A 25,413-nucleotide genomic window follows, 5' to 3' on the forward strand; every position below is an offset into this window, starting at 1 on the left:
CAAAGTAGATAACAATAAGAAGTTAGAAACAAATAAACATTTGTAAAAAACAAAAAAGAAGAAACGTTTCTTTTGGGAATTAAAGGAACAGAACTACCTAAACTCCTTGGTGTGTGGAGTGCCTCAGGGTGCGATTCTCTCCCCGATGCTTTTTAACATCTTTATGCGCCCCCTCGCCCAGCTTGTCCGGAGTTTTGGGCTGGGTTGCCATCAGTATGCTGATGACACCCAACTCTATCTGTTGATGGATGGCCATCCTGACTCGGCCCCAGACACACTGACCAGATGTCTGGAAGCTGTGGCTGGATGGTTACGTGGGAGCCGGTTGAAGTTAAATCCTTCGAAGACAGAGGTCCTCTGGCTGGGGCGGGACGATATGGGATTGAGGGGGCAACTCCCATCTCTTGCGGGGGTGCAATTAGTGCCAGCACCGTCCGTTAAGAGTTTGGGTGTAATCTTCGATACCTCCCTTTCTATGGAGGCGCAGATTACAGCTATAACAAAGGCGGCATTTTTTCATCTCCGCCAAGCTAAGCAGTTGGCCCCTTATCTCTCTCGCCCTGACCTAGCCACTGTGATCCATGCGACGGTCACCTCCAGACTGGATTATTGTAACTCGCTCTACGTGGGGCTGCCTTTGAGACTGACCCAGAAACTCCAGCGGGTGCAGAATGCCGCGGCGAGACTCCTTATGGGGTCTTCGCTGCGAGATCACATTCATCCGGTATTATACCAGCTGCACTGGCTCCCGGTGGAGTACAGGATCAGGTTTAAGGTGCTGGTTTTAACCTTTAAAGCCCTATACGGCCTAGGACCCTCGTACCTACGGGACCGCCTCTCCTGGTATGCCCCACAGAGAAACCTACGGTCTGCAAATAATAACATCCTCAAGGTCCCAGGCCTCAGAGAGGTTAGGCTGGCCTCAACTAGAGCCAGGGCCTTCTCGGCTGCGGCTCCAATCTGGTGGAATGCTCTGTCACAAGAGACTAGGGCCCTGCGGGACTTGACATCTTTCCGCAGGGCCTGCAAGACAGAGTTGTTCCGCCAGGCCTTTGATCAGGGCACAGCCTGACTCCCTCCTCTGGCAACCTGCACAGAACTTTGCTTAATTGGTTGCCATCAATTTGATTTAATTAATTTTTATAATGAAATATTTTTAGATTGTGTGATTATTTGATTGTTGTTAGCCGCCCTGAGCCCGGCTTCGGCTGGGGAGGGCGGGATATAAATAAAATTTATTATTATTATTATTATTATTATAAACTGCATAGAAACTTATTCATGTATGCTACTGCAGTGGCAAGAATGTTACTCGCCCAAAAATGGAAAGAAGCAGAAGTCCCAGCAAAGGAAGAATGAGTACAAAAACTTATGGAATATGCAGAAATGGCGAAACTTACCGGAAGAATAAGAAATCAAGATAACAAACTTTTTATAAAAGAATAGAATTGGTTTATTGAATATTTACAGATAAATTGTAAACAGATAAGAACATTGGCAGATTAGTGTAATAACCTGCAGTTTCATAAGAGTATATATTTAAAGTAGATGAATAAATGAGCAGATTAAGTTAATTTGGATATGCAGAAGATATTTTTTTAAAATTAAGGAACTGCAGAAAGAGGGGGAAGGAAGTCAAGTTTTGAAATGTTAAAATGATTGTAAAATTAGTGAAATGTATAAACCTGAAAATCATTTTTTAAACATTTAATTGCTAAAAGCAATTGATCACAACATCAGGCCCCAAAATGTCTTCCACCAACATTACTTATAAATGGGCAAAATGGGACACACGTTCCCATCCTTTCCCTTTTGTGCATAGATTCTGTGCATCCAACTTAAAGCAGGGTTTATGTTCAAGATAGCAGAGGATTCTGTATATTATTGAGTCCCACTTTTCCTCATTTCCTTGCCTCTTATCTCCTCCCACAGACTGGTCAAGGTAACTCTATATGGGTCCCAGATTAAACTCTACAATATTGAAACTGCTGTGCCATCTGTCCTGAAACCTGACCTTATTGATGTGTGAGTATGATATAATAATAAAAAATGCAGTGTTAGAAAGTGTTTTGGAAATGCTCACTTGAAGTCTGGTTCCTTACTGAAGCCAAAAGACATGTTTTGTACCTATGCAAGGGAACTCTCTAGAGTTCTTCACCCTGCAGTTGTTGATAGTGATGGGGGTTGCGAAAGATCTTTCCTGCACAGGAAATCAGAGGGGCCCAGCAGAGTCTGAATGACCACAGCCCAGCCCCACCAGACGTCCCTTCCCAGCTAGCGATCCTCCTTATCCCAAGGCTAAACAATGCGCCCAAAGTTTTGCTTCTCCATGTCCTGTGGGAGGGAGTTGCACGGTCAGAGTGCCACTGTGGTCTGTGCAGCTTCTGTAGCAGCTTGTCAACAGTCCTTTTAATAGATTATGGCATTGCTAGGAATGTCAGATGTTTTCACTCCTTGACTCCATAGGCCCAGCTCATGTGTCTCATATCCTTTCCTCTGTGTTGCTCACTTCCTCATGATGCAACTGCCCCAACCAAATGATGTCATGGACTGCTATGACCTGAGCCCAGCCAACCAGTTTCGCAGAGCCTACATGATGCAGCCTTTCTCAGCCTTGGGTTGACTAGTGGTCAGGGATGATGGGAGTTGTAGTCCAACAACATCTGGGGACCCAGGTTGAGAAAGGCTGGATTAGCATGTTAGACCTAGGAAGCTAGGGTTCTAGTCAGATACACAACTGGAAATGAGTAGACCTGAAGATTATTGGTCTTGTGTACTTCTATTCCTTTCATCTTACATTTGAGATTCTGTGTCTCTCTCTTCCTCTAGGCATGCACAATCCCTTGCAGCCCTGCAGGCTTACTGTCACTGGCTAGCACAGTTCTATGGTGAAGTTCATCGGCAAAACCCCACACAATTTGTCTCTCTCGTCTCTACTGCCCTGGAAGCAATCACTCCACTAATCAGTTCTAAGGTACAATGCATGACCCAGCGGCATCAGCCATTGTGTACAAAACCAAGCCTTGAAACTATCCCTCTTTTGCCGGGCAAGGTGGCCATTCTTGTGCAGGGGACGTAAATTATTGGTCAATGTGTATAATGGGAAGCTGCCTCATTTGAACTGTCAGTAGTGAACTGCTGCTGGGTTGAGCTACCATTTTGCAGCAGTACGAGCTTCCCTTTCTTGGGTGGAAGGTGATCTTTCAAAGCAAGTGCTCAGGAGAACAAAAGACTAGAGATCACCATTCAAAAAAACAGAACCAGAGCATGAAAACTTTGCCTCCAACCTGGTTCTCCTCTGTCCATCCTGTGCTGTTTAGAGCAGTGGTTGAGCTGCAGTCCTCTCCAAAACTTTTCAGGTTGGGTTCTGGCTGCTTCTGTCTTTTGTCTTCCTTGTCGCCAATTGGGGAGGCTGGCTTAGCTTTTTGATAAATTGCTCTCCCTCAGAACTCCTGAGAGGTCTTAAACTTCTTGCTGCCTCTTGTAATCATGGGCTGAAAGAGAAGCGTAAGCAGTATTCTGGCTAGGTTATTGTTGCTGCTGATTGACTCCCCATTCATAAGCTGTTGAAGAGGTTCCAGAAGACCAGTGCATGTCCTTCAGCTGCCCCTCCGTGGAGTAGCAGCCACAACAAACCTGTTCACTCTTATGTACCGTTTCTGAATCTTCTGGATCAAACCCTTCTGTTGATTCAGTTACAAAAGAGGCTGAAGATCTCTGTCCTCCTGCCCCCCCCCCCCGCCCTGCTCAGGTACAAGAGAAGTTACTGTTGTCCTCCTGCCACCTGCTCGTCTCCTTGGCCACCACAGTACGGCCCGTGTTCCTTATCAGCATCCCAGCTGTCCAGAAAATGTTCAACAGGATCACAGATACTTCTGCTCAGCGCCTCCCTGATAAGGTACAGTGGGACTTAGTGAGCGAGCTGCCATTGTATTGGCCTGGATAGCGGAGCAACACCACTGCACGTCCGTTGACTGTAGATGGTTCAGACACAAGAAGTAATTCTGGGTAGCTTAGAAGTGGCCTGCTTCCGATCTCACAGCTGCTTCCAATAAAGAGAGGGGAGAGGAGCAGCATGCATCTGAACCACGCACGTGTGTTTTGCTTAGAGCCAGTGTGGTGTAGTGGTTAAGAGCGGTAGACTCGTAATCTGGTGAACCGGGTTCGCTTCCCCGCTCCTCCACATGCAGCTGCTGGGTGATCTTGGGCTAGTCACACTTCTCTGAAGTCTCTCAGCCTCACTCAAAGAGTGTTTGTTGTGGGGGAGGAAAGGAAAGGAGATTGTTAGCTGCTTTGAGACTCCTTAGGGTAGTGATAAAATGGGATATCAAATCCAAACTCCTCTTCTTTTTAGAGCTCAGTAAGCCTGTTGACTCTAAGCTCTTTGGCTCTGCTGTTGGCATGTCTGTGCAGTGTAGTGTCAAGGCAACCCCATCTAAATGGTTGGACACCAGCATCCTTTTCCCTTTCGGAGCTGCTGATTGTGTTTCCTCAGCTCCTTCTCCTCTCTCTCCCTCCTTACCTCTTTTCTTTTCTTTTTGTTTGATCTGTCTTATTCTCCGCAGGCTCAGATACTCGTGTGCCGAGCGCTCTCAAATATCCTGCTGCTGCCATGGCCAAACCTCCCAGAAAGTGAACAGCAGTGGGCCATTCGCTCGACTAACCATGCTAGCCTAATCTCCGCCCTTACCAGGGATTACCGCAGCCTGAAATCCAGTGCCATCTTGCCCCAGAGGAAAATACAGCAGGACGATAGTAAGTTCCCCCAATACAGGCCTTGTTAGCAACGGCAGAGTAACTGCTAGCACAGTCGGAACAGAAGGATCAGTAAACCTCTCTGACATTCTGGCCAAAGTATTCACATAGCAGCTTTGCATAACTGATGTCTCAGTTCCCAATGGTCCATTGGCAATTAACCCTTACTTATAGCTGTGAGTAACATTGAGATCTTGAAGTCCCCCTAAGTCCAGGAGAGGTTGCCATCAGTTTTGTTTCCCTTCCAGCTGGTCCTTCTGGGGAAAATAAGGGGATTGGTGCTGGGGGTTGCGAGGTTTAGACAAATGCATCTCTCGTACTCTGTAAAGTGTCGTGCTCACTAATGGTACTATATAAATACAGTCATCCCCCCACTTGTGTGTGACTGTGTATACATGTGGCACCAGGCAGTCAATTCCTAACCTGAAATGGCAAGAGACAGCTGGAAAGTCCTTGTGGCTCTCAAGGAAACCTTCCTCAGAGCCTGAAAAGGATGTCAGTGAGCCAAAAGTCCAGGAAAAAAATACTCCAAGGGCTCCAAAATGGCATGTGGGAGCTCTCGCTGATGCTATGGTACCCCTTCAACAGCTGTTTGGCAGGAAGCAGTGTGTACTGCAGCAGGCTCCCCACTTACCCACTTACCTTGCGCAGCACCTCAATTAAGGTTTTAAATCATAATTCAACCTGTGGTTGGTGGTTGAGGGGGAGAAGGAAAGGATTTAGGCACTTTTGCAACCGCATGTTTAATCAGGGGTTTAAAGCCTAATTAAACACTTGATCGGTGTGGGGAGGGAATAAGGAGGCAATGTCTCTACCGCCATCATTTCCGCCTCCATTTTCCACCAACCAGCTGCTTCCTCGTTTGGCAGCCCTGGATCACTTCAGATGGATCCAACCTGGAGCAGTTTGGTGCTGCCTAGACAAATCCTGGATTGGCCCAATTTGGTTTGGGATCCTGTATTTGTCCAGACAGGCTGCACAACTCTGGTGATTATGCTGCGTCTCTTCAGAGACAGGACAGACTGACCCATTCTCAGTAGAAGCTGTTTAGGAGGAGGCAAGGACAGCGTAGGGCATCTTACAGAGATGCACCTCTGGGATGGGTGTCTTGGGTCTACATTTTGTAATTTCCCATGGAAAACCTAGCCATTTTCTCACAGCAAATGGTTTGGGAATTTCGGGCTACCACCTCTTAACTTTTATCTATTTTCACCACCACTGGTGCCCTGGGCTGATGGTTTGAATGTCCTCTCTTGATTTTGCAGCCAAGACAGTTATCCATCAGACTCTCAGCGTCTTGGAAGATATCGTGGAAAGCATCTCTGGGGAAGCCACCAAGTCCCGCCAGCTCTGCTACCAGTCACTACAGGAGTCTGTGCAGGTCTCGCTAGCCCTCTTCCCAGCTTTCATTCATCAGTCAGGTATAATCACAGGGCAGCCTTTCCAGGCGTGGGTCATTCAGGAGCTCTCACCTGTACTTGGCAAGAAGTCCCATCGGGCTGCCATGGTCGTACAGGCGCTGCCGGCGCCACATTAATTCCTGCCCCCCCTACCCACACTTGTGTTGAGAATATTCATCAGGAATCAAGATGTCACTATGCATGCCACTGGGCTGTCCCAACTGGTTGATCTTTCCCATGTACAGTGGTACCTCGGGTTACATATGCTTCAGGTTAAATACGCTTCAGGTTACAGACGCTTCAGCTTACAGACTCTGCTAACCCAGAAATAGTACCTCGGGTTAAGAACTTTGCTTCAGGATGAGAACAGAAATTGTGCTCCAGTGGTGCAGCGGCAGTGGGAGGCCCCATAAGCTAAAGTGGTGCTTCAGGTTAAGAACAGTTTCAGGTTAAGAACGGACCTCCGGAATGATTTAAGTACATAACCAGAGGTACCACTGTACAGGGAACAATTTGAACACAGGTCCTAGCAGGTTTCACTGCAGTGAAGAAAATCTGAACGAGGCTTTCGAACTAAATGTGGGTGGTTTGCAAAGGTGACTCGTTAATTTGAGCAAGCAGAAATTAAGGGCAACCCCAAATGGTTTTTTACGTTGACTTTAACTGTCATTTCATTTTGAGTGGGATTAAATTTGCTTCTGCTTCGTCTTTTGTATTTTATTGTACTTACAATGGCCTGTGGCTACAAGCAAGAAATGCTTATCATATTGTGCCCAGGTAAATGTTGGGAATTTGCAATGCAGGGGATCCAAGAATTCAACTTCCTAGCTGTACCAGCTTAAACCCAACCAGTCACGATCCGCTCTTTCTGGAGGAATGCTTGCTTTGTCTCAGCCAGTAGGAATCTTTATTATCTGGTGGCCATCACTAAATTGGAGAAATAACTCTCACCTGCTCAGTCCTCCAGGTTCCCTGAGATCCAAGGTGTCAGGGGGCAATAATTTGGGTGGAGAAGGGCGAAAAGAGCTAAAATATATTGTGTGTAAATTATTTTATGCCTCTGAACTTTAAAACAACCTTGGTCTGACACTGTATAAGGCAGATTCCTATGTTCCTACATATGTAAGAGGTCTGTGGTTTTTTGCTCAGGTGCCTCATGCGGTGCCGAACTTCAGTTTTGATCCTGCATTGCTAAGTCTTAGCACTTGGCTCTGTATGTTTCCAGCCAGCACATGCCCTCTTCTTGAGTACCTACAGAAAACATGTTGGATTGCAATCCAAGGATACAACTCTAGATTACGACCCATAGCCCACTTGTAATTTGTTTATTTGTTTTAAATTGTATGTTGCTTTTCCATATAAATTTGCTAAAAGCAGCTTTGTTACTGAAAGCAGTAACAAAAATACAAATACAACGCTTCATTACAATAGCAATCAAAAATTCTGTCATTTCAAACATAACATGACCATCAAATAGCTTGATTTATCTGAATGTTATAATATTTAAAAATGATAATAAAACAAGCTATTGATTGTTAAAACGGATCAATTAATGACACATAAACATTCCAATGCAATCATATATCAGCACCAAGCTAAGCAGCAGCCACTGCATGGCAGTACTATACCAAATGGTACAAAAACTAAAAAGTGTATAAAATGTTTCATAGTGGCTGAGCAAGTTAATTGCTGTCACACAAAACCTCGCATCCAACCCTAAACTGTGGTCCAACATTGGTGCTAAAAATCAACCTAGAGCAAGGGTGTGAGCCCGCAAGAGGAGCAGAGCATCTAAAATCACAAATACCTGTAAACATGACAAAAATGTGACTGTAAATGTCCAAGTGAGTAATGGGTGTGAGCCCTCCCTGAGTTCAGCATGACTTCTTTTTGAGTAGGTGCACAGCTGTAACACTAAGTATGGTTGTTCGCTAGAGGTTACTGTTCATTTCAAGTATTTATTTTATTTTATTGGTTTTTTATTTTCTATATGTATATAGGCCACCCTCTAACAGAGTTTAGGGTCAGGTGTCAGAGATTTTTTTTTTTACAGTCCTGCATTTCCGCAGTCAGCCACTAGAGTTCAATCTAAACCATTCTGTGCACTAATCCAGTGCCTTGCCATTGACTGTGGGGCTGTACAGTGGTACCTCGGGTTACATACGCTTCAGGTTACAGACTCCGCTAACCCAGAAATAGTGCTTCAGGTTAAGAACTTTGCTTCAGGATGAGAACAGAAATCGTGCTCCGGCAGCACGTCAGCAGCAGCAGGAGGCCCCATTAGCTAAAGTGCTTCAGGTTAAGAACAGTTTCAGGTTAAGTACGGACCTCTGGAACGAATTAAGTACTTAACCCGAGGTACCACTGTACATGCTATTACCCTGATAACACTCAGAGCCTTGTCACCAGCTGCTTAGCTGTCCATTTCTCGAACCTGCTGGTTGAGGGCTAAGATGTCAAGCCTTTGGCATTAGCTGTGCAGTATGTGCCAGGGAGGATTCACTTTGCCAGTCCAGTGTCAAATAGCAAAGGTGGCTCCTGCCCAAGAACAGTCACATGTCAAAACAATGCTTTTTTTGTTAACGCTTTCCTTTTTGGCTCCTCCGCCTTCCCATTTCCAGATGTGACAGATGAAATGCTGAGCTTCTTCCTCACCCTCTTTCAAGGGCTGAGGGTGCAGATGGGTGTGCCTTTCACTGAACAGGTCATACAGACGTTCCTCAACATGTTCACCAGGTAACCCGCTCAACTTTGTTGCTAATCTTTTGCTGCTGTTTCTTTGACACAGAACATGAATATGTAATAATAGGATGGAGCTCGCTTTTGAGACTGGTATGTGGCTCAGATTTTAGAGGGGACGGGGAAGTCTCTATGCATTTACTGCCTGTAAACAAATGCTCTACAGCTAGACCCAAGTCTTCCTGAAAGCTTAATTGTTTTTTGTGTTGTGCCCTTAGAGAGCAGCTGGCCGAGAGCATCCTACATGATGGGAGCACCGGGTGCCGAGTGGTAGAGAAATTTCTGAGGATCCTTCAGGTGGTGGTGCAAGAGCCAGGCCAAGTCTTCAAGCCTTTCTTACCCAACATCATCTCACTCTGCATGGAGCAAGTCTACCCAATCGTTGCGGAGGTAAGGCTGGGCGAGAGACAGAAGGGGATGGGGCAAGGCAGAAGCTCTTGCAGGGTCCGAATCATGGGACAGCAGTGGAGCCACACCCCTGAGAAGCCCTTAGGGCTTCTCTGTAACAGATGTACACCACTTGGTGGTTTGCAGTCAGATGCACAAATAGACTCCTTTAAAAAGGATCCATTTTTCAGACACTGCCAAGTGATCTGTCCTCGGGTGCTTTGTTCACACATGGTGAGACCAATGGCAGGGAGGAGGTAGGCAGCAGCCAAACTATCCGCGGGAATTAAAATTGTCAGGAAAGCAATGGCACTGTTTATTATTTTGCTTCCCTGTGGAAAGAAGAGGACTGAATATTGCCTGGAAATAAGCTGCCATTAAACTTTCATTGGGTGGAATATGGATTGAAAATCAGATGGTCATCTTACTTTCTTTAAAATTTTATTTTCGAGAGGGCCAGTGCTTAAAGGGTGTGCAACTGCAGCACTAACCCATGACTGCTGCCGCCTTCTGCTGCATAGCAAACGCCTCCCTCTCTGACCATCCGCCTTGGGCTGTGCTGGTAATGAGAGCCGTTCTGGCGATGGGCGTGTGGTGACTCCCTGCGTGCTTTCCCTTTGTCCCCAAGCGATCCTCTCCCGATGTGAAAGCTGAACTGTTTGAGCTGCTTTTCCGGGTCCTTCATCACAACTGGCGGTACTTTTTCAAGTCCAGCATTCTGGCGAGTGTCCAGAGAGGCGTAGCTGACGAGCAGATGGAGAACGAAGCACAGTTCAGCGCCATTATGCAGGTACCTGGATGGGAGTCGGCTGGTGTTGTCGCTTCCTTGCTTGTGAGGGCCCAGGTGCCTCTGGCTGGCAACTGTAGGAAACGGGTAACACTGCGAAATGGGGCTCTGTTCCAATACAGCAAAATAGTTAAAACGGCTTACCGGCTGCAAGAACACAACAGTCCCTGGCTTTCCCATGAGTCCAAATGCTGCCCTGACACATTAAGGGAAGGACCTACTTGATTTGCATTGTGTTCCTTGTACACTTTGAAGGCTCAAGACCTTTTCAAAAGAGGCAGTGCTTAGTGCAACTGCATATTTTAACTTTGCGACTTCATAGAGGTGTGGAGGATGGCGATGTGATGGGAACGGCCTGTGTTATTTTAAGAAAAGCGAGTTAACTCCTTGGTCTGGATGTTCACGCAAATCTCTAGCATCTGCTTTACCAAGTAGCTATTGTGGAGGCCTCACCCGAACCCTGGAGTTACTCACTGAACCCACTGGAGAAGTTTCTTCTCAATACACTGTTGTTCCTTCTGTACCCACACTTGTTCCTAATTCTGTTGTCTACTGAGAGCCTGTTAGTTGTTTGGGGCCATTCCAGGCAACTCCTGCTCAGGTTCCCTTCTCATTCCAAGTGCTGAACACTGGTAATTTGTAAGCAGAAGATTGCTAAAGAGCTGACAGCTCAGCAGTGGCTGATTCTAGCCAAGTGCTTCTGGCTGTTGTCCTTCCAGTTGGCTCATGCTCTTTGGGAGAGGCGCTTCTGCTTAGTGCTCTCTGAATGGCCCAGGATGTCTGCATCCTTCTGGGGAGTTGTCTGCTTGCTGCTGCCGCCATGGTCAAAGTCCAGTCTCTAGTCTATTCAGCCATTCTCAAATTCTTGTTTAACTCCCTGAGAAGTAGGAAAAGCTCCTTGCCTGGCCCTGTTTCCTTCAAAGCCTCAGTCTGTGTTTGGAGGAGGGCCACTGAATCCCAACCATTCCTGCTTCATCTCATAACTTGATGCGAGACAGTCTCAAGGAGGTGAGATTTTACAACAAGAAAACATCCCTGACACATCGCTGTCCAGTATAGAGGTAGCCAGTCTGGAGCCGTCCAGATGTGGTCAAACTAAGACTCTTCCTCTCATCAGCCGCAACCAGTGTGGCCAATGGGCAGGGATGATGGAGGGTAGACAATATCAGGTTCCTTGTCACTGGTCCAACGGCTATTCAAAGAGCTTCTAGTTTTTGGTAACCGCCTACAATGTCTATTGTCCTGATAGGCTTTTCCCCCTGTTCCATAGGCATTTGGCCAATCCTTCCTGCAGCCTGACATACACCTTTTTAAACAGAACTTGTTCTATTTGGAGACTCTGAACACAAAGCAGAAGCTGTATCACAAGGTAAGCTCCCTGCTTTCCAATGTATACAACAGTACATTCTGTATCTTGCTTACACAAAGCTCTGGCAGAAGAGGGACAGTTCAGAAGGCTAGCAATTCTGGTTCTTCCTGCTTTATTGCCCCCTAGTGGTCCATACACTCGGGTGCTCTCTTCGCTGGAGTTGCTGTTGCTTACGTGTTGGAAGAGCATAGGCCTGGCTTGTGTCATAAATTAAATTGGCCAGTGCAGAGAGGAACAAGAATTTCGCTCAGGCAGAACAAGCAAACTAATTCTCCTTCAACTTGGAGAGGGAAACGGCAAGAGCTTTTTTCTAATGCCTGTGTTGAATACGCTGCTCCCAAAACCACTGCCCAAAATGCCCAGTGGCGGGTGGCTTGCAGAGGATCAGGTACATTGAATGAGCATGTCAGAGACCCAGGAAAACTGGGCCCCTATATACGCTGTAGGCATTGTGACAGGACTCTTTGTCATTGTTTAATCATAGCAGATTTTACCCACATTTTCATTGTGAGTGCCACATTATCACAAGAGCTAACCGTTTTAAATGTTGTGCAAGCTTGCTAGGGCAGGTGTGTTCAGCTGGTGGAGTGGTGAATGCCAAGTTGCCAGGGGTTTTCACTTACCTCTGCATCCATGGAGGTGAATGAACCCTGCACTGGACCCTGGAGGTGTGGCATAATTCAGCTGCCATGAGCCACTGAAACAAGGCCTATCAGATGGTCCTTTGCAGAGCACCTTGCAGCTTCACTGATCCCCCAGAGCTGCTGTTTTTCTGAGCACCTCAGGAGCTTGCTGAACACCCTTGTTCTCTTTCCCCACAGAAGATCTTCCGGACAGCCATGCTTTTCCAGTTTGTGAATGTCTTGCTTCAGGTACTGGTCCATAAATCACACGACCTCTTGCAAGAGGAAATTGGCATAGCCATCTACAACATGGCCTCCGTGGACTTTGATAGCTTCTACTCGGCCTTTCTCCCGGGGTTCTTGGCCAGCTGCGATGGTGTGGACACCAACCAGAAAAACGTGCTTGGAAGGAACTTCAAAATGGACAGGGTGAGGCTGGCTTGGAGCTTTCAGGTGGGGTTGTTCTGTACAGACAGACTGACAACACACACACCCGTGTCCCAAATAGAACTTCCTTGAACTATAATGTTTTATTATTGAATGAGAACATAAGAAGGACCCTGAAACTGAATCAGACCAAAGTGGTTCAGCATCTAGCTCAGCATCATCTTCTTACCATAGCCTACCTTAACAAGCCACAGTTCCCAGGGTCCTTTGGGGGAAGCCATGATTATTTAAGGTGATAGGTCCCATTTGCACTACACATTTAAAGAGGTCTCAAAGAGGAAGGGAAGCTCTCAGAGTAATGGCTGGTTCGGGACTGTGTGTCCCATCAGACTGCACCTTCTCGTGGCTTCATGCAGAGAGTTTCTCCTGCCTGAAACCCTGGAAAGCTGCTGCCAGCCAGTGCAGACAGTACTGAGCAAAATGGGTCAACAGCCTGACTGTGGATATAAGGCAGCTTCTGGAGGGTGACATTGCTTTTGTTCCGGGGCTGCTCACTACAAAGGTTTCTATTTCCCTTAAAAACTTGGCTCTTCGTTCATAAGACTTCATGGTGACATTTCAGGCCATCTCACACCCACACAACCTAGTTGAAATTAGCTGAATAAAATGGCCCCAGATTGTTGAAAACAGAGCCAGGAGATATTTGGAAGTGTTTGGGCAAGGTTGGTGCCATTGCATACCCTAGTGTCAACACTCCTTTGGGGCAAAGAACTGGAAGGATTGGTTAATCTTGTTGTTGTTGTCCTAACCGTTGGCTATCTCTTCTCTCCCACGTCTCCCCACCACCCCTTTTCCAGGACCTGCCCTCATTTACGCAGAACGTGCACAGGCTGGTCAACGACCTGCGCTACTACAGACTCTGCAACGACAGTTTGCCCCCTGGGACCGTGAAGCTATAGTTCTGGGCACCGACTCTGGTTCGAATCCCTGTCGTGAGCGGACCTGTGCTCCTCATGTTGCCGCTGCCTCCGCTCCCCGATCTCACCAGGCCGGCTGGATACAGAAGCACCTCCCCCGTGGGCCCCCGTGCCTGGGAGAGCTGCACGCTGTGCCCCCACCCTTGTCCATTCCCCTTCCAGCTCCTCCTCGCAGCTGAGCTGTGGCAGCTCTGTGTCCTACAGGGTGTCTCAAGGCCCACCTGCAAGCCGTTCCTCTATAGCTGGATGTTTTTGTCTTAATACTGTGGCATTTGCAGATTTGCAGGTTCCGGTGACTGGTCTTGTGCATCAATCATGAGGCAGAAACGCCAAAGACTACTTCAGATGTTCCCACCTTCACATCATTCCACCTGCCTCCCTCCCCTCCTGCACCTGGCTGTTGGGGAGGGGAACATCCCATCAACTTTTTGTTTTTAATTGCCTTGAAGCCTCCCCTGCCATCGGTGGGGAGACAGACGGACAGACAGACAGACAGACAGAGCTCTGTTTTCGTGGGGTTTTTTTAAAGAAAAGTTTTTTCTCATCATTCCATTGTGATACTAAAATGTGCTTAATGGAAATAAAAAAAGTGCTTACTTTGTTGTTTTAGACGAGCTTGAGATCTATTTAGGTATCTCCAGGGCCTTTCGGGAAGTCTTGGGGAGGGCATAAACTCTGGGCTTCAGACCAATTCATAGAACCGTAGAGCTGGAAGGGATCCCCAATGGTTATCTAGTCCAACCCCCTGCAATGCAGGTGTCTCTGCTAGAGCATACCTGACAGATGGCCGCCCAGCCCCTGCTTACAACCTCCCAAAGGAGTCCATCCCACTGCCAAACAGCTCCTACTGTTAGAAAGTTCTTCCTGATGTTGAGTCAGAATCTCCTTTCTTGCAACTTGAAGCCATTGGTTCGAGTCCTACCCTCCAGAGCAGGAGAAAACAAGCTTGCTCCATCTTCCATGTGACAGCCCTTTGGATAGTTGAAGATGGCTATCATATCTCCTCTGTCTCCTCTTTGCTTGGCTAAACATACGCAATTCCCTCAACTGTTCCTTGGTTTCCAGATCATCTTGGTTGCCCTCCTCTACACAGCTTGTCAACGTCCTTTTTAAATTGTGGCGCCCAGAACTGGACAAGCATTCCAGGTGTGGTCTGACCAAGGCAGAACAGAGCAGGACTATTACTTCCCTTAATCTGGACCCTATACTTCTGTTGCCTAGAGTAGCATGAGCTTTTTTGCTTTTTTTTGCTGCTGCATCACCCTCTTGACTCATGTTCAGCTTGTGCAGGTGGTTCTGTGCACATTCCTGAAGAGTGATTTCTATGGGTTGCTACATGACTTTCAGTGATAGTTAATGATGCTTCTATAGGGTTTTTCATATCTGCTCAGAGCCTGCTTTTCCAAGGGACTCATGATGGCATTACATGGGCTACTTTATTATTCACAACAACCTTTTGAGGTAAGTTAGGCGAGCGACTGACCTCAGGTGGGCCCCAGTGAACTCTAGCTTTTGTGTGCACCTTAACCTAGCACCTAGTCCCACTCCCACATTTTAATTATTGCATTATGCTGGCCCTTTAATCTTTAGAAAAACATATCAATAACTGTATGAGAGCCTGCTGTTGTGCTTCGCCGAATTGCAGGCACATGGTCTGAGCAGATTCGCTAGCAGAATGGCATGAACTTGTGGACACTTGCACTCTTGCCTGTTGACCTTGTTTTCAAGAGGGTGAACTGTGTAGAGATACCTGGAACCTCTTCAGATATCCCAGTCTTTCCTTGCCCATTGTACTTTGTGGCTTGCTGGGTCTTCATTTCATTCAAGGTGTTTCTATACTGCTTTTGAGGCTAGCACTCCCAAAAGAGGCTTGCGTGAGAGAAGCATCAATTAAAACATTGCATTAAAACAGAAGGCGCTGTTTAGAGGAGGCTGGATCTTCTGCTTCCACCACCACCCCTGGCCAGAATGGTTCTTCAAAATCCACTATGGCGACTATCGTCAGAGGGAGGAGCCGTGGCTGGGAGCTGGATGATGACACATTACAAATTCTGCCTGCTAATTTTTCGTCTTGTTTGATTTCGGCCACAGTGACACTCCGCCTGTCCCTGGCCTGCTCCAGGGGTCAGCATCCTTGTGAAAGCATCGGTCACAATACTGTTTACCCAGAGTGAAAGTGCATGTTTTCTCTGTCCAGATCAATGGGTCAACGGTCATAGTTTTGGAAGATGCTCAAATCTTGCTGCTAAGAACAACTGGTTGTCCCATTTCCCCAGAGCATGTACTCTTCCAATGTGAAGCTTGCTTGATTTTAGGAACGTAGGAAGCTCTGGTTCATTGGTCCACCTAGCTCAGTAGTGCCTACACTGATGGGCATCTGCTTTCCAGGTTTTCAGATAGGTAGCCCTACCTGGAGATGCTGAGGATCTTGAAACTGGGACCTTCTGCATTCAAAGCAGATGGTCTGCAACAATAGTCTTTCTTCCATCATGGTGCTCAGGCAGTCATCTGACTAGGAACTGACCAAACCCTAAGACTCATTTAGCTTCCAGCGCAGTTGCTACATCATATGCTTTCAAACGATAGCCATGGCCCGATAGCCTTCAAGCAGGCAAGTGCACTGGCTTCTTTTCCATAAACTGGGAATTTCAGTGCTTGAGGCTCCTCAGAAGTGAGCAACCCCACCACAGCTCCTCTTCATGAATGCCGTTTGGATGTTTGCACATGAGGCACAAGAGTTGGCAGGTTGGTTTCCAAAAGCCATTGCAGTTCAGTTGATGCTAGCTAGGTCTTTTGGGACAGAAGGTTGTGGATTCAAATCAAAGGGTTCATGGGCGAGGTGGACTTTTAAGGAGGGATCTGAAAGGGGAGGCTGTGTTGTGGACCTTTTGGGGTGAAGAGTTCCAGGCATGAGGAGTAGCAAGGGAGTCAGGGTTGTTCCCGTGAAATGTGGTCAGATGAGTGAATATTGGTAGAGTTGGAAGAGAAAAGGTGAACTGGGTTTTTTTGGTAGGAAGGGGGGCAAAGCTCAGGAGCTTTAAAAATCAAGAGTGGTTATCTGCCTTGGACACTGAGTCCACCTGCATTTAGTTGAACCAAATGCATGTCTAGTTTGCTCTCAAAAGCTCGTAGTAGTGAAGGTTCCAATGCCCCTCTATACAACCTACTGGTGCCCTAGTGCTCATCACATGGCTCCTCCTTGGTGCCCAGTCTAAACCTGTCCATGACATTTAAAAGGTTGATGGATCCAGGTGGCACAACATCTGGAGAATCGGAGGTTAGGATTGGGAACCAGAAGAGAACTAAGCAGGACTCGTTCAGTTGTGCAGAGAGCAGGTGGGGTAAGGGAAAAACAACTCTCTGTCCTTGATGCTTCTGCCAGTATTTTTCTGGGGTCACTGTTCTGGGAGCTACGAACTTCCAGCAGGTAGAACAACACTGTTTGTCTTCTGAATTGGAACCAGTTCAGGGTTGTTGGAACAACAGGGGTGGGATGGGGACAAGTATGAAGATGGTCCTAGACAACATAGCTCCTGCTTATGAAAAAAAGCACCTGCGATTTTAATACATGGTTGGCATCCAGATGACTTCTGAGCAAGGAATGGTAAATGAAATGCCCTCGCCCTGCCCCCCACTGGAGGTCTCCCATTGGGACCTCTAGGTTTTCCTAGGCTTAAGTCCAGCATTTGATTTCCCCTGCACAGATTCTCCATCTGGCTGGTGGCTGGAGCAGCGTCTGGCAACCCCTGCAGGGCCTCATTTGGCCCAGGGGCTGGTAGTTGCCTCTCTGTGTTTTAGGGAAGTATTTCAGCCAATTTGGTTCAAGTCCAGGGAGAAATATAGGACTGAATGTTGTGATCAGGCAGCAACTTTCACCACTTAAAGGATGGAAAGCTAATGAAGAAAGCACCTGGGAAGGCCAGTGATGCCAGCTACATAATGGTTTGTTTTGTCAAGGGAAAATAGCTTGTTCTTGGACACAACCTCAGCTTAAAGGGCAAAGTTTCTCTAAAGTCTCTAAATTCTCCTATTTTTCCACAAGTTGCAAGTATTTGGCTGCAGCTGTACTGACAGAAGGGAGGGTGGCCCCTCTCCAAACGGGCCTCGTGTTTCCTCTTAATCTCCTCTAATTAGATGTTCTGTATATTATCTGCAAGATCGCCAACAGCACCCATGAATCCAGCCTCCCTCCCTGTTCATCACTGGATGACGATCCACTCTCAGGATGAGGGAGACACTCCTAAAGGCAGAGGGTTTTTTTTATACATAGAAAAATCTTCACTGAAAGTAGCAATTGGCCACACAGATTTTTGAGGCCACAACTTGCACAAAAATCAATTGGTCCTTCAAGTCCCTCATCAATGTTCAAGTGCTCCACAGGGAAAGCCTGAGAACTACTGTTCTAATACTCCAAGCATGTACTGAAGTAGAGCAGTATATCTTAGTGTTATAAAGACCAATGTTAATTATTTGCTACAGGAACCCATCCCATAAACTAAGAACGTTTCAACTGTGTGAGAGGGCAAGTCCCATAGCCCATCGCTTCATCCCTTTAGTAACTTCTTGTTGCTGTTTGTTTTCATATCAGCCTTTGTCAACCGGGTGCCCTCTGGACTAGAAATCCCATCAGCCACAGCCAGCGTGGGAGCTGCAGCAAGAAACACCTGCGTGGGTGCCAAATTGCTGGAGGCTGGCGTTAGAGTGCGCTTTACAAAACAGAGCATCAGTCCCTGCTGCTAGGAGCTTACAATCTAATCCTGGGGAACGGAGGGAGGGATGGGGCAGGCAAGGTGCATCCAGTTGTTTCAGTGAGGTGTGCTGGCCTCTGGGACATATTTTTATTGCCTAGGTTCGGCAGTTTAGTCGCTGGGATTTATTGGGTTGATGCGTGTTGCAGCTAATGTGGAAGTATTTTAATAACCCCCGTTAAAGTACAGTACCCACTTAGTACTTTAGCGAGAACAAAGTACCCGATTAGTAGATGGTCAAATGGTCTGAGCCGGCTTCATAAAACAACTTCCTATTCCCCTTTTGCTGTTTCAGAAACGGCTGCTTTGCGCCCCCCCCCCAAACCCACCCATTCCTGCCTAGGAGCACTCAACCAGCTTTTCCTCTCCCCCCCGCCCGCCTTCCCTGATCCTTCCTTGCCGACGGAAGCAGCTACGGACGGCGCCCCGAGATCAGCAAGTGCGCCCGCCCCCGTGGTCTCTGCTGGCCTGGCCCATCAGCAACAGGCGCCCCCAGCTTCCGGAGCCGAAAGTTGCTGCAAACCCTGTTAGCAGACGAGGCGGCCGATTGAAGCGCGCCGCCCGCCCCCGGGGTGGGGCTGGGGGGCTGCGGGTCTCTTTAAGGGGGCCGCCCCCCTGTAACGTGATCCTCCTCGTTCCCACGCCTCTCCCCCCCGGGGGCCGCCTCGCTCGGCCTGGCCTGGGGGCGGACCGGCGGGTGGGGTGGGGGAGCAGCGGCCCCGCAGCCGGGCTCTCTCCCACCCCCAAGCCCTCGTCTATAAACCCGGCCGGGCCGGCCCCCTTCTGCCGGGCGAGCCGCCATGGGCTTCCTGCAGCGCTGCGTGGGCCGGAGCTGCCGCCTGTTGCTGCCGTCGGGGCAGCGGGGCGCGGGCACCCTTGGGGCGTGGGGGGCTCTGCCTTGCGATCGCCTCCCCGGGGGGCGGCTGTACAGCGCGGGTGAGTTGCGGGGCGAAGCGCCCTCGGGGTGGGATCCCGCCTCCGCTCCTCTTCTTCCGGCGAGGGGGCTGCAGAACTCGTTCCGCGAAGCGCCTCTCCGCCCCGGGATGGGCGCGCAACTTTCGCCCTCGCCGCGTGGTGGCTCCGGCGGGCAAATCCGAGTTAGGCAAAGCCGGGCCAGGCCCTTCCACCCACCTACCCCGACTCTCTTCAGTCCGCAACCCTTCCCGTTCCCATCGTCCCTGACCATTGGCCGATCCGGAGTCCTGCAGGGTCCTATCTCTCCATCAGGCGTTACTCCCGGAGAAACACAGCAGGGCATTCCCTGGTTGCACACAACTTTGAGGAGTTGGGTATTACTGGAAGGAATCATAAGACTTGTACCCCTTGGCCCTCTTTCTTTGCTTACCCACCCAAGCTAGTACTTGCTAGCTCGGCATGGGGGGCTGTTATGAAATCTGGCTTGGCATTTCCTTGGGCTGTGCAAACTAGAGGGGGGATGGTCTGTTTCAAGTGCATCCTAGTTGGTGCATCCTAGTTGGAAGGGAGCACGAGGATCATCCCGTCCAACTCCCTGCAATTCAGGAATATTCCTGAATTCTCCTGTTGGCACAGCTTGGCATCTTCTGGGGTGCATCTACAGGTGCCTTAGGAAGAGCTGTAGCTTAAGGTGAAGTTCCCTCTGACTTGAAACGGTGAAGAGCTGGGAGTTCCAGCCCTACTTTCCAATGCCCCTGTGTTGGCAATGACTCCCAGGGTGGTGGTCAGATGCTGCTGATGTTCCCTTTTTTAGCATGCAAACTAGTAAAAAAAGGTAAAGGACCCCTGGACGGTTAATTACAGTCAATGGGGTGCAGCACTCATCTCTCTTTCAGGCTGAGATGGTTTTACCATGCAAACTAGTATCCACACACCAGGTGGGAAGAAAATCTAGCTTTTGGATCTCTCATCCCCAGAGAGCAGCATAACTGACCTACGTATTGGAAGAAGATAGAGCTGCTACTTTTTCTTCTCTCTGGAAAACAGAGCCCTTGAATTACATCACACTCTCCTTTTGGAGGGGGAAGGGGGGGAGCTCCCTTTCTTCCCCCAGATTGCTACATGTTAAAGGAGCTTGGTTAGAGGTGAATGGACTCTTCTGGCCTACCGTACAGGACAGTTGTAAGGATTGCACAGTCAGTGTATGTGATTTCCCGAGAAGGAGACACTTCAGCTTGTTATAGCAAATGCCCCAGAAGAGATTCCTGGCAGTGGCGTCCTCAGAGACTAATTAGCAGATTCATTGTGACATAAAGCTTTTGTGGACTAGTCGACCCCACTGCGTCAACTGCAGCTGCTGGGATTCCAGGCACAGATTTTGCTTTAAATGTAATATCCTATCTTTAATGTATAGGAGGTGCTTGGAGCACTTAACTGCATGATATGACTGCTAAGTATTATTCGCTTAAAAGTTGCCCATTTCCCTCCCTGCTGGCGTCTGCTGCTTCTGTGCCTTGAGGCTGCAGTCCCATCCACCTGCTTTTAGGTAGGTCCCCAGTGACTAATCAGCCTGCTTGCTTTGCAGGGCTGTCGCTCTCCTCCTGCAGAAAGCAAAGCCCTCTGGGAAAGGGGCTAGGTGGATATGCACCACTGGGCATCAAAGCCTTTTTGCTGTATTCCCAAAATTTTGCAGGAGAGGGAGTGGAAAAGAGGGGTGAGCTTTCCACTGCCCCTCCAATAATGCTTCCTTACTCCCTTCACTTTTAGGGATCTTCAGTTTGATTTGCCAGCCATCGTGCCTACAAAGTAACCCAGCAAATACTTTAAAAAAAAACATTGTAAAACAGCAACATTAGTTTTACAGCTTGCAGTCTACTATCTGAGGGTCAGAGTAACCGTGACACATTTTGCTGCCGCCAGAGCAAAATTGGCTGCTTTCTGTGTGTTTATCACAATTTCTACCATATTCTGTTTTTTACTACTTTGGCTAAATGGAGGGGAAACTGTTGCAGAACTCATTCAGAAATAGAACAGTGTTCTAATGTATATTATCCTCAGCCGATGGCAAATTCAGCCATAGCCCTAAACAGGTGGAAATTGTAGTGAAATTTAGTGCCATCTCAAAATTAGGGCATTATGATGAATCACCTCGAGATCTGGTGCCCTGTCATCTTAAACTTAGAGCTCCAAAAGGTTTTAATTGAAGCCCAGGGAAACAATCTACAGAAAACCGGGGGGGATAGGGAGGATGAAAGAGTACCCTGAAAGGAGGCCCGGCTGGCTGGCTCCTGCAACACTGAACAGTCTAACCACCCTTTCTTTGCCCAATAGGTGTCCCTGGGCTGCAGGAACGCACACTGATCGCCGTGAAGCCAGATGGGGTGCAGAGGAGGCTGGTGGGGGATGTGATCAGACGCTTTGAAAAACGCGGATTCAAGCTTGTGGGTCTCAAATTGCTCCAGGTACGCTCACTGGGTGCTGAAATGGGGGGCAATCAAGGCTTGCCAAGCACTCAGGAAACATTGGGGTAGGTTGGAGCGCTCCTTCCTGTTTCTGTAGGGATCAGCGAATAAGAAGAGAGTTATCCATGACCCACAGCCTTGCTCCGGGGTGGGGTGTGGAGGGAAGTTTCAATCCCTCCCAGGGATCTAAATGTTAATGTTGTCATCAGCCACCTTCAACAAGGTAGAAGACACGGACAGGTAGCCCTTCCTCAAGGTGCTCCTCTGGGGCAAGGGGTTCACGAACCCACAAAAGCCCCCATCCCTTGGACCCAAAGACAATCTACCCATGCCAACACGTGCCTCGGCGTCTCGTAAGCAGTAGGCTCTGCCCATATGAACGTCAAATGCCCCTTTGTTTTGGCAGGCCAATGAAGGCATCCTGGCAGAACACTACCACGAACTGCGCCGAAAGCCGTTTTATCACGAGCTGATCAAGTACATGACCTCTGGGCCTGTGGTTGCCATGGTAAGACAGTCTCTCTTCCCCATCCCCTCTCACCAATACCCAGAGGCCCATCTAGTCCATCATCTCTTCTCACGTCAGCCAACCAGAAACCCCAATGGGAAGCAGACAAATGGGACCTCTGGGTGCAACAGCAGTTTCCCCTCTGGTGATGCACAGTAAATGGCCTTCGTAGGCATTCTGCCTCTGATAGAGGAAGGAGAACATTTAGCCATTGTGCAGGGGCAGATCTAAACTAATGAAGCTTAAACTCTCGGGCCCTAATCCCAGAGGGGTCCCAGAAGCGACTTTAGTCCATGTTGCTTACAACATTTTATATCGCACCAGTGACACTGTACAGCAGTTTCAATTGAAATCTGAGATGTAATAGTTAATTGCTTTTCATGTTGTGATCCGTCATGGAATAGCCCCATCAAAGAAGATAACGGGTTACCCAGACCTCGTTGCAGGTTGCACAGGGGCCCCCGTGACAATTCAATCTCCAGACCCCAGAAATGTAGGTCCACCACTATTATTGTGGGATGCAAATGCAAATCTGGGTACTGCTTTGAGGATGCTCTTGTATCTTGGATATGGGAAGAACCGTTTTGCATAGGTATTAGGCATAAGGGTGAAGGGAACCTCCTGTGTGCTTCAACAGAGGATTCCGCCCCCCGCTGCAAATTGCCAGGTTGGGCCCCGTGGTGCAAACCAAGCCCATAGCCAGCTGCAATGCATTAAATCCCCTCTGCCCCACCCTTCTAAACACCCCTTCTGTATCAGGCACTCTGTGATGTTGCTTGGGGGAGCACCTCTGTACTTCATGAAAGGCACTGATAGAGACATATTGCCTTGTTTAGCTGTTAGCAGGAATGTCAGAACCAATGGCCTTTGCCCTTTTTTCCTATGGTGTCCTGTTTCAGGTCTGGGAAGGCTACAACGTTGTCAAAACCTCCAGGGCTATGGTGGGCGAGACAAATCCTGTGGAAGCCAAGGCAGGCACCGTCCGGGGAGACTTCAGCGTCCACGTCAGCAGGTAGGAGTGGGACCAAAATAGCAGGAAATGCAGGCAGTTGTTCTGCACAGAGTCCATCTAGCTCCGTATTGTTTGCACGGACTGGCAGTGGCTGTCCAGGTTTTTCGGGCAGGAAGTCCCTCTCAGCTCTTGCTGGAGATGGGATCTGGGATGTTCTACCTGCGAGGCAGGTGCTCTGGCACTGAGCTCTGACCAGGCCGGTCTTGACTTGCTGGTGCTTCTAGGTTCAAACTTTGACACGAGTCTCTGGCCTGGTTACCCATGGAAAATGCAAAACGCTGACTCTTTTGGTTAAGTCCCATTTCCTGGTCTGGTGAATCATTCGTTTAAGTACGCTGCAGAATAGTTCCTCCTGCCATTATGTAGTTACCTGAGAGGGTCAGTATGGAAAATGAGCTTTCTGGGTCAAACAAAACCAGTGTTCAACAGTGCCATGTATGAATAATAGGGGAAGGGTGTTTATATGAACCAATCAAGATGTTGAAATGTCAGTATGAGTTCCGACACTTTGTGTTGTATGATCTTTCTTTGCTTTCTCATTTTTCCATTCTATTGTAAATTCCATTTCACTTTTCCATGTGTGTGCTTAAAAATCCTCTTCCCTTAGTTTGTGATCTGTATTTATTACTGCCTACATTTACAGTGGAATAAAATGGCCGAATGGCCTATGCTAGCTGGAACTACAGATTTGGGGCGGGGGGGGGGGTGTTGTGGGAATCAAGTTTTAATTGGGCGTTTTTAAAAATGTCCTTGCTAATAGAAATCTTGCAGAGCAAGAGTAGACTGGGCTGAACCTTCGTTCCCCGATGTGTTCGTTCTTTCCTTGTTTTTGTTTGAGTGAGCGTTCTAAAAGTCCTCCTTCATGCCTAAAACAGGTATTAGATACTAGATTGCCCCCTGGGAAGTTCCTTTTGCCTCTGGAGGTTCTGCAGGGAAACTCTTGTTCCATCATTTTACTGCATTGTAGTGGCTTCTTGACTCAGCCCCAGGTAAGGATAGCTCGAGATACTGCCATAGGGCAGCCACACTGTAGGCAGACCCAGCTGTTCCTCCTCGGGAATTCTGTAGCAATTCAGGAAAGAGTTCTTGGTCCCCTCATCCATCTACAACTTATTTGGGGGAAGTAGGTTGTGACAGTTAAAAGGGATATAAAATTGGGTGGGTTGTTTTTGTAGCTGTAGGATAGATAGGACCTTAACCTACGATATGCCCTCATTGTGAGGTTTCCCCTGTAAACAGGAACGTTGTCCACGCCAGCGACTCCCTGGAGACAGCCCAGAGAGAGATCAGCCTTTGGTTTCGCAGCAACGAGCTGATAGACTGGGATTGTTGCGATCAGAAAATCCTGTATGAACACTGAGGGCCTGGCTTGATCCACACCCCAGCATGGGACCTACTACCTCTGCCCATGGACTGCCTTTCTGAAGCGATTCACATTCCAGTCTGTGTACTGCAGGCTTTGATGGGGTGTGTTTGGAGGAGGGTGGGATTATTGCACTTCAACCACTTTGGCTTTTCTTGGGAGGGGGCAAGGAGCAGGCACCCCCTTTGCACAGGCCACACCTTGCTCTCTGCTCACTGTGCTACTTGATTGGAGAGATTTACATCCGTGGCAGAAGTCATGGAATTACGGGTCTCACATTAAAAAAACCAAACTGTTTCTACAAACCTGGTTCTGTTCTTTGTGCCTGGAAATTGGAAGTCTGTATTTGGGCCTGTTATTAACTTGTAATCCCTTTCTCTGTTTGCATCTCTACATTAATGAAGCTAGCCATTTTGCTCCTGTTTTTAAGGTGATGTGTGAGTGGCCACCTGATTGTGAATGGACAGCCTTGTAAGAGAAGAATGCAGGAGAATATGATTTAGGTAAAGATGGTCTTTTGCACCTCAACACTGCAGGAACTAGGTGATGATGCATCACCTAGCAGGTTGCCTCACCTGATATATGCCCCATTTACCACTTCAATATGCCCAACTGGTCCAACATACCTGTTCTGCATTGGTAAGAAATCAATCTTTTTAACATGGCAGCACCTAAACTTTGAAACTCTCTGCCTGTTGACATCAGGCAGGCATCTTTACTGTAGTCTTTTCCAGCACCTGCTATAAACATTGTTTAGGTAAGGCTATCCAGACATGTAGAATGTCAACGTGTGTTTCAGTCTGGTTTTTAGCTTCTTGTCAATTGTAATTATTTAATGTTTTAAAGAGGTCTTTTTACCTTTTTTTTAAGCTGATCATTCATTATTTTATTCTTTCTGTAAAAACTGTGTTGAGGGTTTTTGTTTTTTTAGTCAAGTTGTGTATCAGCTTTATGAAATAAAAACAAGCATCACCACAAAAG

General features: G+C 47.9%; 3 protein-coding genes across 3 annotated transcripts in view; all 3 read left to right on the forward strand.

The window, feature by feature from the left end:
* Positions 1-14,033, forward strand: part of XPO6 (exportin 6) — a 45,178-nt gene extending 31,145 nt beyond the window's left edge. Inside the window, exons 14-24 of the mRNA XM_080981938.1 lie at positions 1,933-2,025; positions 2,830-2,974; positions 3,752-3,898; positions 4,566-4,755; positions 6,021-6,176; positions 8,777-8,891; positions 9,113-9,284; positions 9,910-10,071; positions 11,339-11,437; positions 12,259-12,489; positions 13,305-14,033. Of these exons, the coding sequence (XP_080838064.1) occupies positions 1,933-2,025; positions 2,830-2,974; positions 3,752-3,898; positions 4,566-4,755; positions 6,021-6,176; positions 8,777-8,891; positions 9,113-9,284; positions 9,910-10,071; positions 11,339-11,437; positions 12,259-12,489; positions 13,305-13,406 (1,612 nt within the window). The 3' untranslated portion in view covers positions 13,407-14,033. The remainder of the gene's footprint in view (positions 1-1,932; positions 2,026-2,829; positions 2,975-3,751; positions 3,899-4,565; positions 4,756-6,020; positions 6,177-8,776; positions 8,892-9,112; positions 9,285-9,909; positions 10,072-11,338; positions 11,438-12,258; positions 12,490-13,304) is intronic.
* The window catches only part of PERCC1 (proline and glutamate rich with coiled coil 1), a 58,637-nt gene continuing 33,340 nt past the window's right edge, over positions 117-25,413 (forward strand). Inside the window, exon 1 of the mRNA XM_080982042.1 lies at positions 117-843. The gene's annotated coding sequence lies outside the window, so the exon portion shown is untranslated. The remainder of the gene's footprint in view (positions 844-25,413) is intronic.
* On the forward strand, positions 18,953-24,737 carry NME4 (NME/NM23 nucleoside diphosphate kinase 4). Its single transcript, XM_080982067.1, has 5 exons — positions 18,953-19,108; positions 21,419-21,549; positions 21,956-22,057; positions 22,957-23,069; positions 24,309-24,737. Exons 1-5 carry the CDS (start codon positions 18,973-18,975, stop codon positions 24,427-24,429), a joined length of 603 nt encoding a protein of 200 aa, XP_080838193.1. The 5' UTR covers positions 18,953-18,972; the 3' UTR covers positions 24,430-24,737.

Source organism: Podarcis pityusensis (genome assembly GCF_964106645.2).
Source record: "Podarcis pityusensis genome assembly, chromosome: 14".
Lineage (NCBI taxonomy): Eukaryota > Metazoa > Chordata > Lepidosauria > Squamata > Lacertidae > Podarcis > Podarcis pityusensis.